Source organism: Palaemon carinicauda, chromosome 25 (genome assembly GCF_036898095.1).
Source record: "Palaemon carinicauda isolate YSFRI2023 chromosome 25, ASM3689809v2, whole genome shotgun sequence".
In the NCBI taxonomy this organism is placed as follows: domain Eukaryota; kingdom Metazoa; phylum Arthropoda; class Malacostraca; order Decapoda; family Palaemonidae; genus Palaemon; species Palaemon carinicauda.
This window is the reverse complement of record NC_090749.1, coordinates 104,608,636-104,625,776: the sequence shown is the minus strand read 5'-3', so window position 1 is coordinate 104,625,776 and position 17,141 is coordinate 104,608,636. Positions and strand designations below refer to the sequence as shown.

Below are 17,141 nucleotides of genomic sequence, written 5' to 3'. Positions count from 1 at the left end.
TATATATATATATATATATATATATATATATTCTTTTGCGTAGCCCAATGTCAGGGCCCAGCGCCGGCAGTCCTCCTCACGTAGTGTACAGTAGACATCGTAGTAGCTACTCGATTATAATTCCAGTTAATCTTACGCATTCAAATGTAAGTCCAAGAATTTAAAAATCTTCATTTTGCTATGCATAAAAAAAAAGTTAAGACAGAATGGAAGGCAATGTAGAAGAAAAAAAAAAGCTATGGTGCCGTTAGGGACCAAAGGGATAGTGCAAAGACTTATTTAATGCCTACAGTGCTCCTCCAAAGTGTACCGATGGCAGTATTACGTGTTGTGAATGTTTAAGGAATATGTCATCTGGTAGAACTTGTCCGAATTGTTACCTTTAACTGGTCAAAAATGGTACAAAGGAAAGTTTCAGGGAGTAGGAGAGACTGCAAGGAACGTCTGAGAAGTAAAAGGCGAATCCTGGAGAGAAATACAAAAGGCAGAAAAATTATTAAATTTTTCATCTTCAATCTAGAGATTGGCACCTTTCTTTAACCAGGAATAATTGCCTGTCTAATACAATCCTAACTAGTGTTTATAAGATTTAAATCAGTGCAAAAGAAGCGTGATTAACTAGTACAGTAAAAATTTCTTGTAGTTTTTAAATTTTGAAGAAGATTGGTGAAGATTTTTCAAGTATGGCATCCTAATTAAAAAAAAATTAAAATTTAAAAAGTTCAATTGCTTATTTCATTTTGAATCTGTAACCTTATGTATATACCTTAAGATTACCTTTATTTATTTGTTTAAACTGAATTTAGAGACTTTTGGTATAACAAACGTGTCTTTTTATTCAATTTCCAGAAATGATCTGAGGCTATTATCAACAGCCGAGGACGCAAGAGATATGGTCCAATTTTAGAGTGGTGTATCTCTTAGCTCGTCGTGAAGGCTACGCGAAGAGAGGCTGTATGTAAGTCTATAGAAGAAAGAATAATTAAATTTTAATATAAAGAAAACTAAATCATGAGGATTTATGCAATTCAGGCCATGCAGCTCTTCGGAGACATTTCTCCTCTCTTCGAAATAAGATGCAACGTGTTAGAAAATGTCTAAAATTCCCTAAAACTCGTGATAAAAAATCCCCAAACCCACCCAAAAATCATCATTTCCAGAAATATATTTTCTTCTATAGAAATGACTCACTATACTTCATGTAATTGTAAGTAAACTAATTGCGACAATATAAAGGTTTACTCATCTCTGTTTCTTCTTCATAGCAATATGTACAGAATATCGTCACCAGTCATCCCAAATCCCCAAATCTAAGGATAAATTGCCCCCAATGTAAGGAAAAATTCCTAAGTCTAGGGATAAATCCCCATATCTGGTCCATGGAGTTTTGAGAAGAGCTGGCGAAGTTGTGTATTTCAGCTGAGTCAGCAATTATTATTATAATTATTATTATTATTATTATTATTATTATTATTATTATTATTATTATTATTACTTGCTTGGCTACAACCCTAGTTGGAAAAGCAGGATGCCGTAAGCCCAGGGGCTCCAATAGGGAAAATAGCCCAGTGAGGAAAGGAAACAAGGGAAAATAAAATTTGTTCCAACAAGGAGTACTTACCTCGAACTACTTTCTTAGGAGTACCTGGGATCTCCTCCCATCCGACCAGAGTTTTGTGTAGTTTACCCTACTTCCGTTTTCTGTGAGGGCTAACCTCAGGCGGATGGATACGTGCCCTGAGGCTAAGCCCGGGTCAGGAAGCGAGCTAGCTTGGGTCTCGACCCTCAGTAAGTTCTCTGGTCGCGTCGCGATATCATCTCGACGCTCTCCTTATCTCAGTGCGACCCTTTGTGTCCCCGACACCTTTGTGTCCCATGTGGTCTTCACGCGGTATCCCTGTGCTTTCCTTTTGTGTCACCACGGTCTCGAGCGTTAACCTTGTGCTTTCCCTTTGTGTTCGCGCGGTCTCACGTGTTAATCTTGTGCTTTCTTATTCTTTCCTGCTGCGTTCCTGTGTCTTGCGGTGTATTGCTATTGCGTGATGGAGCATCCCCTCTGTTGTCCTGGGCCTATGACCGGGAAGTCGTGTGGTGCGTTCCTGTCCAAGCCGGACAAGGGAAAATAAAATATTTTAAGAAGAGTAACAACATTAAAGTAAATATTTCCTATATAAACTATAGAAACTTTAATCAAACAAGAGGAAGAGAAATAAGATAGAATAGTGTGCCCGAATGTACCCTCAAGCTAGAGAACTCTAACCCAAGACATTGGAAGAACATGGTACAGAGGCTATGGCACTACCCAAGACTAGAGAACAATGGTTTGATTTTGGAGTGTCCTCCTAGAAGAGTTGCTTACTATAGCTAAAGAGTCTCTTCTACCCTTACCAAGAGCAAAGTAGCCACTGAACAATTACAGTGCAGTAGTTAACCCCTTGGGTGAAGAAGAATTGTTTGGTGATCATTGTGTTGTCAGGTGTATGAGGTCAGAGGAGAGTATGTAAAGAATAAGCCAGTCTATTCTGTGTATGTGTAGGCGAAAGGAAAATGAACTGTAGCCAGAGAGAATGATCCAACGTACAGTAGTATTGTCTGGCCAGTCAAAGGACCCCATAACTCTCTAGCAGTAGTATTTCAACGGGTGGCTGGTGCCCTAGCCAACCTACACAATTGGTAGAGTACTGATACGGGCGTCCCATTAGTAAACGTTTATAAAATGTCAGTTTATAAAATTGATTTTGAGCGAAGCGAAAAATCTATTTTTGGGTGAGATAGCCATGTCGTCCTGATGGAAGGTTCCTTTAGTAGCTTCCTAAGGGTATATATGATTACAGTGGATATTCCCAGAGAATTAATAAACACACTGGGACAGGGGTGATATGAGTACGCAATTACTTACTTGTTTATTTGTTTTTGGTTTAAATCCAACCCTCCACTGAAGTTGAGTGAACTACTTCTCGGGCGGGTCCATATCAATCATCTAACGAAACATTTTCATTATAACTTATACAATTCTTTGACTGTAGCATCTTCCAAATCATATGATCTTGTGAAAAGTAATGTCTTTAGTTTCTTCTTAAATTCAATTGCTCCCTTTAGGTCCTTTATTTCAGTTGGCAGTTTATTATAAAGTCTAGGTGCAAAAATAAAAAGTTGATGGGAGATGTCTCCATTGGATGGAAAATTAAGATTTAGGATGAAGACTCGTAGGAAGACAAAGAATATCGCGAAAATAGTAGTCAAGACCCAAGACCAAAAATAAGTACACAGATAAGTCGAGAGAATCCGTAACGTGTTTCAACCCGAAGAAGATTTTACATAAGAAATGTTGATGATTATATTGATAAGGTAAAGGTTGGGTACAATTCAGTTTGTTTAAAGCGTAGAGGACTCTTAAGGTACCCTGACACTTGCACGACTTTTTGCCACGAATTTGTCGTGGCAAGTCGTGACATTTTGTGGCACGAACTGGAAGATTAAAAAAAAAAAAATTACCTCAGAATTACAGCTGACCTGCCCACATTGACACGAACTGGCACGACGAGTTCACGCATAGTTTGCGCACTTCTCGCATCATCCCGACGAGTTCACGAACAGTTCACGCATAGTTCACGACCCGGTCACGACATGCCACGATGTCACGACGGGTTTACGAACACTTCACGCCAGTTCACGACTCGAGTCGTGACAAAGCGTGCCACAAATTCGTGCAAGTGTCAGCCTGGCTTTAGAAGTAAAGTTTAGGAGCGTCTTTTTATTTTTTTTATTATAAGTTAAATGATGATTCAAATGCTGAGGTTTATTGTGACCTAGGATGGAGAAAGCACTAAAATCTCATTATGTTTCCATTAAAAAAAGGGTAGCTAAAAGTTACGTAGATTTTTGTACATTATTTTTACAAAAATTTTAAATAAGTAAATATAGAGGAGCTAATAAATACACAATATATGTAGATCCTGATAAAAGATAAAGGTATTAAGAAATGAAAACTATATTGCAGATGGAATAAAAAATAGAATAGGGCCGGCTCTGGTCGGTCCGTCTTGAAACCAGTTTGAACTTGTCCAGGAAATGATAGTTTCCAAGTGACTTTGATAATGAGAAGATGGTCTCCGTAGCCCAAACGTACCGAAATATGTCCAAAAATTTGAGATTGACCTTGTAGGGTATATTTGGAGCCACCAAGAACAACGTACTATGTTGCCCAGAAAAACCTGATTCATCAAGGTAAGCAAATGATCATAGTTTCAATATTCCAATTGGAATAACTACTCTTTTGGGCTCAGGCCATGTCGTCCTGATGGAAGGTTCCTTTAGTAGCTTCCTGAGGGTATATATGACTACAGTGGATATTCCCAGAGAATTAAACTAAAGGTTTCCAGAATTCTAACTTCTGGCGCGAGTACCCTTAAGGTTGTCCTTTAGGATATCGCATAATAACAGGGGACGTATTCTTGTCACGCCACATAGCTATCTGCACCCCACATAGCGTTTACGCTTTGAGGGGGAAGTTGGTGGCAAGATATGGGAGGAGCCGTTACAAAGTTCTCCTCCACCGTCTTACAAATCACAGAGTACCGGTGGGTTGTGGGGTCGGCCCGGTCTTTTCGCCTGCTGGGCCAAGTCGTTCAGCTTCCCTTGCATGATACTGCTATGGGATAGCATAGCGGCAGGTCTATCTGCCGGCGGGAGACCTCCCTGCTGTCTTAGAGCATTCTTTGGTCCTCCCTAGCCGACCGCCGGCTGAGTTGCGGCTGGATGGAAGCCAGATCATAATATGTTCTTCCTTCCATTTGAACCCTCCTTCTCGAGGAAGGCGAGGTTAGGGTAGTAAGCTGCCGCCCTCCCCTCTCCTTCCCTCATTGCTTTCTCTCTCTCAATCGAGTGCCAGTCCAGTGTCACACGACTCTGCCGGCAACAGCCGACAGTGTAGCCTAGGTCTCCTCCCAGTCACATGGATCGATGACAGGGTAGGTGTACCTTCAGCCGGTTGCCTGCCGGTCGCTGGCATGACGGCGGCCCGCCGACAATACTTGAGGTTGTCTCCCTTCCCCCGCCACATAGATTGATGGCTGGAACGGGTTACCCTCAACCGGTGATCCACCGCCGTCCGGCATGCCTCTGATGTGCCGGCGGGCTGCCGGCTCCACCTATTTTCATATTACGACAATGGACTGTCCTCTTACCCTAGCCCTGCCGGCAGTGTCTGTTGTATGGCTGTTTACAGTAGCCAGTACATATGTGGTATAGTACATACCCTAGACAGAAAACTATGGTGTATAGTTATGCAATAGATAATTTTCTAGCATACTCTGTGCATCCATGCGCAGTCCCTTGCCGGGACCTACTCGAATTGGGGATAAATATTCTCCCCTTTTCCCTATGCTGAATGATCATCAGCTCCCCCCCTCTCACCGCTACTAATACCTCAGAGGAAGTGCTAATTACGCTACTCTATCCCTACAGGATAGTTTTCTCCTTAGGGCTTACCTGATCGGAAGCCCTAGAGTTAGTAGTGGAGAAGGGTCACGGCAATTGGCTGGCCGGGATTCACAAGTATGTGTCTTTCCTGCTTTATTTCCAGCTTACCTATCCTAAGCTTACACTTGGAAAGGAATCTTATATTATAATTAAGATTACATTAAGATTAATCTAGATTATTACAAGTCTATCATTATAGACTCCCGCATACTCATGTACCCTTTCTTTCTTTACAGGAGGAGTACATCCGGTGTGAGAGCGCCTTCTGCAGCGTTCGGCGCCATGATTTCTACGGCCACCTGGCGTGCCGAACCCACGCCAGCTGCTCGTCACCCAAGGATCTCTGAGGTACTGGGACCTGCAGGTTTGCACGACTTGCAAGGACCTGCTCCATGAGGCGTTCGAGACTCCCCAGTCTGCGGAGTCAAGGGACATCGCTCGAGAGAAACTGCGCAAGTGGGTGCGTGGTTTCCAAAAGAACGCCACGGGGCCCTATCTTCCCAGCAAGAAGATGAGAGCTATGCTCTTCTCTAAAACATCTGTGGATGCTGTCATCCCCAAACCCGAGATCCCTTGCGTCCAGCTGACGGTAGACCCAGACATTTCGGACGCACTTCAAGACATCCATCTCGACGACGATGACAGGATGTCAGAGGTGTCGGACATCACTGAGAGGACCCTGATGGCCGAGGGTCAAGACGAGGAACGTTTTATTTATTAACGTGCTCTTTTTCCATTTGTATGGGGTGAGCACAGTTACCATCTTTTGAAGGACTTTGCTCTGGCTTTTGGGTAGACCGTAGTCCCGATCGGCTGCCCTGCCTGACACCGCTTAGACCCCGGTAGCGTGTGTTCATGTGTTGTACCAGTCACCAGCGTCCTTCCTCCCAGCAGCGAGGAGTCCTTGCGCAGTTAGACTGACAGGTTGAGACGTGTGAGGTGTCTGTCGCTTATAGGTGTTGGAGTGGCTTTGTTTGTGTGTGTGTATTAGTCTAACACTCATTTGCTTTAAGCAAACCTATCCGTCGATTACATACATAAACCTGAGGTGTCTACACAGATAGCAAAGTGTCCGCCTCTGTGACTGGTCGGCTGTAGATTGGAACCAGCGCCACAGATTTCTATGAAGTGCGAGCTTGCTGCCCTAACTGACTAAGCCATCAAGGCTCTAATTCTTACCTAATAACGCATACGTTAAATGCACTGAAGAGTGGACTTTGCGACAAGAATTACAAGAACGAGATTCTTCTCAGGCTTTCAACTTCCCCCCCCCCCCCACCCCCCACCCCCCCCCCCAATCCAAGTTGGTTCCTCAATTTTATGTTTGTCACAGTCAGCCATATTGCTATGACTGTTTCTTGACAGAATGCCCCACTTTTAGGACCTTAAGAAATAGATATCTGTTTGAGGCTCGAGGTGAGGATAGCAGGTTCATCCTGGCCGAGATTCTTGGACGTGATGCGTCGTACTATGCTAGCAGTATTTTTAGATTAATTTCAGAAGCAGGTCCTCTGAAACTTATTTTACTTTTATAAGGACATCTTTGCTTTTATATCGTTTTAAATTGAATTTCCTTCTATTCTTTATAACAAACAATATCTGCGTCAATGACCTCAGATGTCAGGATGCCAGAAAACTCTCAATCAATCAATCAGTCTGCTTGTCACAGGGGCATTCGCACACATCCTAATCTCCCCAATTGGTTAGAGAGTTTTGGATATCTTTAAAGTCTTTCTATGATTAACAATGTTGCTCTTCACTATGCGTATGTGTTCCAAGTTGTCTTTGGTAAGGCTTTTTTTATGCATCATCTGCCTATACAGTAGGTCCCCGCCGTACGACATTAATCCGTTCCGGAGTTGGTATCGTATGGTGAAAATGTCGTATGGCGGGCAATAGAATAGCTAATGCGTGCAAACCCCCAGGTAAAAACATTGAAAATTAGTACTATTCTAAATGCACAGAGGCAATGTGACATGCACAATATGTGTATAGGGAATAGCTTTTCTCTCGGCTCCTTTCTTCAGTATGATTTGCATACGCTTCTCCCTAGATTTATATTATGGCTGCTTTCCCTCCCACCCGGCACTTGTACACTATCAGCTTTCTCCACTCCCTTCCTTCTTCGGAGCATATCCCCGAGAATCGCACAATGTATTTGCCATTTGCCAAGATGAATTCCAGCTCTCCCCCAGTGTCTCCAGAGGCCAACTCAAGTGGATTTCATTTGCCATATTTCTCTTGAATAAAGTCAAGTCTATAAGTCTTTAGCGGGCACATACAATTCACGCAGTCGAGATCTGTTCCTGCATCGTCGCTGACAGAACTCCAGAAGTTAACCTACCAATGCTAGGCCATCCATCCTTTGCTTGCCCTTGGCTATGAAAACTAAGGCTACTTTCTAATCCAAGGTCGAGTTACTTGTACATTCTTTGCATTCTGTCCTAAAGTCAAAAATTTTGTCACTTAAGAAAGGCAAGGGGTTACCTTCAGTAGCCTAGCTAGTATGCCGGCAGCCTAGCCGGCAGGGGAATGACTATTCACCCAGCCGGCCGACTGCCGACACAAGACTAAATACTCCGAGTTCCTGACCGAATCCCAAAACTAGCATCTGCAGCTAAGGGACGAGACAGAAAAACCCTAGGATAGTCATGCTTGAATTAAAAATTCAAGGCCGACCCATTAGGGTTGTAGCCAAAGGCTACACTCAGAGGGAAGAGGGAAGTATATGTTGCCTAGGTTAGGTTACCTAGGCAAGGCAAGATCTCGGTCACCTAAATCACCGAAACTGACATATACGATCGTCACAGGAAAAGGAAAATTTTATGCATGTAAATATCTTTACAAATATAAAAATGCCTAAATAGCTTCATAAATAAATTATTAATGCTGTTTTAAAAACCAGGAATGTCGTTCTACTAACTAAATAACACATGCCTAACGAACGACAGCGCCTCCGGTAACAGGCCTAGCACCTAATCACAATAAATTACTCTAATTTCACTGTGAGACAGGAACTGAAAACACAAATTGTAAAGATTCAATACTCAACTTCTCAGAAGTGAAAGAAGCTAGAGAATGCTTAATAAATATCCTTGAAAACCAATCGAAAATGTCAGATCAACAGGGAACACCACCGAGCAAAATCGCTACAAAATAATGAATGTTCGCCATATTGGATATGGCGCTGTTGTGATACTCAATAGTATGGAAACGGGGGTAACCTTGATACGGCTCCCCTTCTATTCTGCCACATCCCCCTCGAAGCGTTAACGCTATTAGGGGTGCAGATTGCTGGGACGTGTCAAGAATACGTCCTCTGATATTATGCGATATCCTTGAGAGAAATTTAAGGATATTCGCACCAGGAGTTAGAATTCCGGATACCTAAAGGTAAAATTCTCTGGGAATATCACTGTAGTACATATATCCCTTAGGAAGCTACTTATAGGAACTTCCATCAGGACGACATGGCCATCTCACCCAAAAACAGATTTATCATTCCATTAACAGGTTCTATTTTAGTGATACAGTATTCTGAAGATCCTGCAACCTTTCATGTATACTGTAGTGCTACCTTGAAGCTGAATACCTGTACGGTAGTGTACTTTATAATACCTTTACTGTACTGTATTTTTTTTGTGGTTAGAAAATAGAAATGTTTAAAATACAAGAAAACTTTTTCACGGATGACTTTGAGTTCAGCCTCTGCCGTGAGTAGGTGGACAACGAATATGCCGGAGAGAACCATCCATTGCCTTCAGAATCGAAGAGGTCTCAAAACCTTAATTGCCTTTTTAAATTTGTTTTAGATGTATCAAATTACATTGAAAATGGACCACATGGCTAGTGCGACAGCTTGGTTGATATCCATCAGTGCTTGGATGCTATAGTCAATTTCTTTTAGCGGTGTAGATTTGCACCGACTCGCAGCGGTGCCCTTTTAGCTCGGAAAAGTTTCCTGATCGCTGATTGGTTAGAAATATCTCATTCAACCAATCAGCGATCAGGAAACTTTTCAGAGCTAAAAAGGCACCGCTGCGAGTCGGTGCAAATCTACACCGCTAAAAGAAATTGACTATAGTTGGAGAAACCACTGCAGTTACTCTTAATGGAGGCAAACTAAAGGTTAAGAATTTAGGTGCAGATTTATACGGTCTTAAGTGTTTTACGTTGTGTGAAATATGTGCAAATCAACTCGCCCTCTAAGTTAAAAAGATGACATTTCTCACCAAATATGTGGTTACCCTCAAACTTCGTGTAGGGACATCTAGTTGGTAGTGTTGTAAGTATATACATTTTTTAAATATCAAGTTTCTAGTCTACCTGAAATGTAAATACACACTCTCAAGATAGGATGAGCGCAAGGTGAGGGCACGCTCCTCTAGGACAGTACTCGTGGGTGGCCGCCAATATACGAAGGCTCGCACCTGTAGGGGTGCATGCAGGAGGGAACTCGTGGCCATGCGAACAGGCGAGCGTGTGCTCCTGTAGCGGTGTGCCAACGATATTCTATCCTTCTTAATGTAGTAAAGCACATGAGAAATAGTGGGTGTGTGTGTGTGTGTGTGTGTGCAAGCAAGCTAAAAGGTGCATTCATATTAGTGATCTCTTCATCCTTAAGCAGCACTGTCCGAGGAACGGGAGGAGTCATACTAAAGCAACTCCTATCGATCGGAAATTAGGACTTCTCTGCCAAAAAGGAGAAAAGAAGGGCGGTGTCCTTCCATCTCGACTGGCACTGTATGAAGAAATGAAAGTGGAGAAGAAACGTGAAGTTCCCCGTCTAGTGTGGCTTCCAGGCTGACTGCGATGACACTCCGAGGGAAGAGAGCCCGGAAAGTCACTGAAGAGACAGCACCTCCAGGAGTAACATTTCTAGGGCTTTTCAAGACGACAGCAGATACTCCTTTCCTCTTTTTGGGAATAAACAGCAATAGGATACCTGTCGAATATACCCTTCACGCAATGAACTGCCAACAGAATAAACTACCGATTAAATCGGGCACTCGACGGCACTTGGAGTACGTCTGTACTTTCTGGTAGTTGAAAACAAAGTGTCTATTCCCAACCACAGGCCAGTGACTATGCCGACAATCAAGTTCCACCTATGTTGAAAGAACACTCCTGTTAAAATATATAGCGTTTGAATTCGAGCAAAGTCAATCAAACTTCAATATTTTATTGAAATACTTTCTCAAACGAGATTCAATTTCACTTAGGTTTGAACACACACGTTGGAATTCACTGCATGCTTATATTGCCTCATGTAAATACGTTAAAAGCAAACATTTCTGAAGGAAATTCCAAGTCTATAGAATGTATCTGTATTTCATGAAACACTTGTGTACACACACCTGGCACTTTCAAAACATCTACTTTCCAATGAATAGAGGATCACCAGCAATACATCACTACAAATCTTTTACAATTTATTATCAAATCACAAGAACTTAATATATAGGTTTTCCAGGTTGTCTTTAAATCTGTAACAAAAAAACTCTGCTCTAATTGTCAATACGGAAAAAAGAAAAAAAAAACGGCCCATGTGTTAGAACATATTTTTTATTCTCCTCTCTAAAAATTTAATATTCCAAACACAATCTCAGGAAGTTCCTGATCTTTTAAAATTAATAGCACAGCCAAGTTTTCGAGGACAAGGGTTTATTTCATCAGTAATTACAAATAAAATTCATGTGTATAACCACTGTGGGGGTGTCTGCAGACTTAAGGATTACCACAATAAGCCGAGGGGAGGAGCAGAAGCCGCGGTGACCGCCGTGCCGCCGTCGCTCGAAAACGAGGACCCCAGACCTGCAGATTTTACCTATCCACTTCACAATCCATTTTTTGAACTTATATACAACATCAAGCTACAACTTGACAAGGGGGACCTCGCTGCAACAGGCTCGAGGAAACGGCAGCAGGAGATTCTCACTCGCTGCCGTTCTTGCTGGCTACGCACGGGTCGTCGCAGTTCGGATCGCGTCGGGGCAAAAGAGTGTTTCTTCGTGCAGCCCTGATCTTCAGTGGATTCTCGTCAGCTCTTCCACGGTTTTGATGAGGTCGTCTGGCGTCGCTTCAGTCTTCATCCCCGATCCGTCGTTGATCTAGAAAAAATATACGGTCCAGTTAGTATACGATAATGACTACAGTAAAATGCTGAACTAACTTTTGAATACTAATATTATTATTACTAATGTAGTGCCATAGCCTCTGCACCATAGTCTTCCACTGTCTTGGGGTAAAGTTCTCTTGCTTGAGGGTACACTCAGGCACACTAATCTATTTCGCTTCTTTTCCGCTTTTTTAAGTTTTTGTAGTTTATATAAGAAAGATCCAATTTAATGTTGTTACTGTTCATAAAATATTTTATTTTAATTGCTGATTATTTCTCTCAAAGTTCAATTTCGTGGAGAGATTCCAGTAAGACCTCAACATCCGACCCCTTTAACGGGATCAAATACTAAAATTTACATTATTTTCAGGATCAAAGACTGAAATTGACAGCATTATCAGGATCAAAGACTGAAATTGATAGTATTTTCAGGATCAAATACTGAAACTGACAGTATATTCAGCATCAAATACTGAAACTGACAGTATTTTCAGCATCAAATACTGAAACTGACAGTATTTTCAGCATCAGATACTGAAACCGACAGTATTTTCAGCATCAGATACTGAAACCGACAGTATTTTCAGCATCAGATACTGAAACCGACAGTATTTTCAGCATCAGATACTGAAACCGACAGTATTTTCAGCATCAGATACTGAAACCGACAGTATTTTCAGCATCAGATACTGAAACTGACAGTATTTTCAGCATCAGATACTGAAACTGACAGTATTTTCAGGATCAGATACTAAAACTGACAGTATTTTCAGGATCAAAGACTAAAATTGACAGCATTTTCAGGATCAATTACTGAAATTGACAGCATTTTCAGGATCAAATACTGAAACTGACAGTATTTTCAGCATCAGATACTGAAACTGACAGTATTTTCAGGATCAGATACTGAAACTGACAGCATTTTCAGGATCAAAGACTAAAATTGACAGCATTTTCAGGATCAAATACTGAAATTGACAGCCTTTTCAGGATCAAATACTGAAATCGATAGTATTTTCAGGATCAAATACTTAAATTGATAGTATTTTCATATTCAAAGGAAACTATATTACAGCCTTCGTACAAAATAAAAAAAGGCTTCTATCTTAAAACTGCCTAATTCTAAGTTATCGAGGCTCCTCCCCCATAAATCGCTCGTTTGCGACGTCGTCGTCATAACTCAAAAATAGCCATTTTTCAGGAGCCATTTTATCCAATTAAAACACTCTCATATTAATGGATGTCGTTAGGATATATAGCGCCTCTTGCAATCAATTTTATAGCTACAATTAAGACACTTTTGCCAAAAAAATCAGCATTTGAAGATGAATATGTCTATATGGATAACTCAAAAATACATTTTTTTTGAGTTATGACGTCGTTGTCGCAGGCGAGCGAATTGTCAAAATACCAACATTCAATTACTCACCATCAATCCTTGCGAGACCTCCTTCATTTTGTCCACAGTGAGATTTAAAAAGCTCTCGATCAAATCCCCATCTATGAATCCTTCGCATCTGTCCGTCTTGTGATCGGTGCTGGAATGTCAGAACATTTTGTTGTAGTGCAAAGACAAAATATTGTATTTTCAAGTTCCAGGTTTCATAAATATCAAGAGTATTTCTGATTGCAATTTATGAAATTTTATAGACTTTATTAAAAATCTTGAGATACATTCTTCAACAACAATATGTTATAGTGAAAAGATGACATTTCTTATATTTATAAGTCCCAAGTCTTATAAATATTAGAGATTCGTTATGATTTCTGATTAGAGTTCATGAAATTTTACCAACTTTATAAAACACGTTCATGTTTTCCTAAGTCGAAATATATCCGAGTCCTGAAAATTATAAATATTAGAACGCTTCCTTACATCCAATCATGAAATTATATCGACTATATAAACACGTTTGAAGACGTCCTCAAAGGTGCGTTTAAAATTTGCATATTAAGAAAACTGACATGACAGCTACCTATGTCTTAAATCAACTCAAAGCTCCAGCAAACATATCTGCAAATAAGATAATAATTCCAATACAATTATGACAATTTTCAAAGCAACAACTGAAGAAGCGTAACAAACCTAAAGCTTCTGTAAAAATCGTGATCGATTTTCCCGACGGATTTGATGACCTTGGCCAAACGTTTCTGCATCTCGAGAAGCTGGTTGTAGAGGTCCAGGTTTAGGCTCGTCACCAGACCTGGAAAAACATAAGAGGCATCTTAAACTGCAAACTTGCAAAGCAGATATAGTACTCTAATACTTCTTGTTTATCAATTGCAAACAAGAGAATCGGATATAAACAAACAGGACAAGATTACAAGTACAAAAGGTCCTTAATTTACAATAATAAGTTCCAAGAAGGTGTTTGTACGTCAAATTGTTAGCAAGTCCCCTTTTGTTAAAATTTACTTCTTTACATCATAAATTAGGTTCAAAGTTTGTCAAGTCAAATTGTTCGTAAGTCCCCTAAAGTTAAAATTTTACTTCTTTACATCATAAATTAGGTTCCAAGTTTTCAAGTCAAATTGTTCGTTAGTCCCCTTTTGTTGAATTTTACTCCTTTACATCATAAATTAGTTTCCAAGTTTGTAAGTCAAATTGTTAGCAAGTCAATTTTTGTAAAATTTTACTTCTTTACATCATAAAATAGGTTCCAAGTTTTCAAGTCAAATTGTTCGTAAGTCCCCTTTCGTTAAATTTTACTTCTTTACATCATGAATTAGGTTCCAGGTTTTTAAGCCAAATTTTTTGTAAGTCCCCTTTTGTTAAAATTTACTTCTTTACATCATTAATTAGGTTCCAAGTTTGTAAGTCAAATTGTTTGTTAGTCCCCTTTGGTTAAATTTTACTCCTTTAACTGATCAACTATTTTCACCCAGTATTAAGGAACCAATCATTTTGGCAAGCCTCAAGAGTCGGCGTCCCATTGATGAGACGAAACCCGAATTTCAAGAAGTTTTATCTAGCAATGGCAGATACAGGTACCCAACATTAAGTTTGTAAGTCCAATTTTGTTGAATCTAGCCTAGTGCAGGCCTAACCTGAATTCCATGCCTATGACTTCCTCCTACAAAAGTCAGCAAATAGTCAGGTGTCATATGAAATACATATCAGGTTATTACAAATATTGTTTTGCTTACTGTATTAAATGATATATAATACTCAATTTGGGAGCATGGATCTCCAAAACGGCGGACATCTTCAAAAGCACAAAAAAACACAGAGCTACGAAAAACACGTCCGAACGTTCATGGGTGGTAACAAGGAATGATGGGAGAAGGATAGGTAGTGGTGGGGGTGGGGGTGGGGGTGGGGGTGGGGGCAGTAGCTGTAGTGAACGACACCTCGTAGTAACGGGGGATTTTGAGGAGGGAGAAGTCTAATTGGACAGGGATGTCTGGTAGTGGTATCACTCGCCCCAGTTTTAATACCGACACCCTTTAGGGGTGAGTGAGCTGGATATATTCCTGGCATTCCATGCAACTTTTTTCTCTGGTATATTTAGCAGTATTTATACCTTTGAAATGGTGCTTTAAGGAGCATTTCACGGAGCGACACAGGTTGAGCCCAGAAATAGATTTTTCCTTCGTCAAAATCCCTTTATTAGAGCATTTTTTTATCTAATCTTCGTTATTTTCAGTTGTTTTTCTGTTTGCAAGATGAGGACCTTTGAGTGGACAACACCTAACCTCGGCATCTCTAACGACTTACCAATAGCGCCGTGCACAGTGCCGTACAACACGCAACCCTGGGTGACCGTCGTGGCTTCGGGCACGCCTTGCATAACTAGAGTACCGTGGCAGAAGACGTTGACGAAATCTCCGAGGTGGAAACGCCCGACCTCCTGCATCTGTTGCCGCTCCTCGTCGGACGTCGCGGCGCTGAACGGGGAGATCGAAATAAGGAAGAGATGAACACGGTGGTATTTTGTATTAAGTTCCCACCTTTTTCTTCTGTTTTTATAATTGCTTTTAAAGCCTAAAACAAATCCATTTATAACTTATGCCTTCTTTTAGTTACTAGATAAATCTTAAGCATCTTTGTTTATCTTAGTCTCTTTGTTTAAATGTAAAACCGTTTCTGAATAAATGCAAAAGTGATGGATCATATCCGATATGATCATATTCATAATTATAAATAATTGTTTAACTAAACCAGTGATTAAAGGAGTCCAAAATCACCACACTAAAAGCCTGAACCAAGTAGGCCATTTATAATAGATTAAGTTTTTAAATATCTAATCTTCCTAAATGTTTTTATATCTAATATATTACATCTTATCTGAAATACTATCACTCCTTACTAATCTGTTGATTGGACAAACCGAAAATGTTGAATATTTGCAAAGAAACGATACGAGATTATTAAGTCCACAAAACATATCGAATTTCAAAGACAGGGCAAACCAGGTCCTCTTCCAAAGCAACTACGTCTTCTCACCTGTCTTTGTGACATACGAACAGATTGTACGAGTGCTCTGCCCCCAAGAATAATTCGTCGTCTAGGATCTCGATCGCCGTCATCCAGTACGGATCGTAATCTCTGGCAATCTGTAAAAGGTAAGATTGTCAAATTTGCAATAACAGAATCAACAAGGCATGGACTTAAATTCCTCTTAACACAAACTGTATGAAAACTTATAAATTAGTGAAATAGAGTTAACAAATTTTTGAAATACAGTAGGAAGTATACTAATACGCACAGGTCTCCAGCAAGGAAAAATAGCCCAGTGAGAAATGGAAATAAAGAAATAAACTACAAGGGAAGTAATGGACAATCATAGTAAAATATTTTAAGAACATTAACATTAAAATAAATATTTCATTAACTATAAAGAGAGATTTGTCAGCCTGCTCTACATAAAACCATTTACTTTACTGCAACTTTATAAGTAGTTTCACCGACTCAACTGCCTGATAAGGTAGATCATTCCAAAATCTGGCCACGGCTGGAATACTTATTACATATATGATGGTAATGTACTGTACCATGTCTAATGAACGACACAAGAACGCAAGGGAAAGGTGAGGAACACAACGAGAACACGTGGTGCACAAGGGAAGGGAACACGTGGCACACAATGGATGGAGAACACAAAGGAACATGTGGTACACAAGGGAAGGGAACACGTGGCACACAAGGGATGGAGAACACAAAGGAACATGTGGTACACAAGGGAAGGGTACACGTGGGACACAAGGGATGTAGAACACAAAGGAACACGTGGTACCCAAGGGAAGGGAACACGTGGGACACAAGGGATGGAGAACAAAAAGGAACACGTGGTACACAAGGTGATCAGACGGAATAAGTGAGAGAGCGGCAAGATGTTATCTACGCCGCGACCAGACACTTACCGACGCTCTAACAACCGCAGCCTCGCGCTGACCCCGGGGTCGCCCCAGGGCGAGTATCCTTCCGCCCCGGAGCGCCCCGACAAGGTAACGGAGAGGGGGGGGGGGAACTACGCAAAATTCTTGGTCGGTAAATAAGGAGATCCCAGATCCTCCCATGAAAGTAGTTCGAGGTAAGTAC

The 17,141-nt window shown here is 40.8% G+C and overlaps 1 protein-coding gene across 2 annotated transcripts in view; it reads right to left on the bottom strand.

Moving 5' to 3' along the window:
- Window positions 1-10,900: 10,900 nt before the first annotated feature.
- The window catches only part of pic (DNA damage-binding protein pic), a 55,225-nt gene continuing 48,984 nt past the window's right edge, over window positions 10,901-17,141 (bottom strand). For both annotated transcript variants that reach the window (XM_068348985.1, XM_068348986.1), the window contains exons 20-24: window positions 16,047-16,156; window positions 15,318-15,487; window positions 13,686-13,803; window positions 13,029-13,137; window positions 10,901-11,591 (exon numbers count right to left, since the gene is read on the bottom strand). In XM_068348985.1, the coding sequence (XP_068205086.1) occupies window positions 11,508-11,591; window positions 13,029-13,137; window positions 13,686-13,803; window positions 15,318-15,487; window positions 16,047-16,156 (591 nt within the window). In that variant the 3' untranslated portion in view covers window positions 10,901-11,507. The remainder of the gene's footprint in view (window positions 11,592-13,028; window positions 13,138-13,685; window positions 13,804-15,317; window positions 15,488-16,046; window positions 16,157-17,141) is intronic.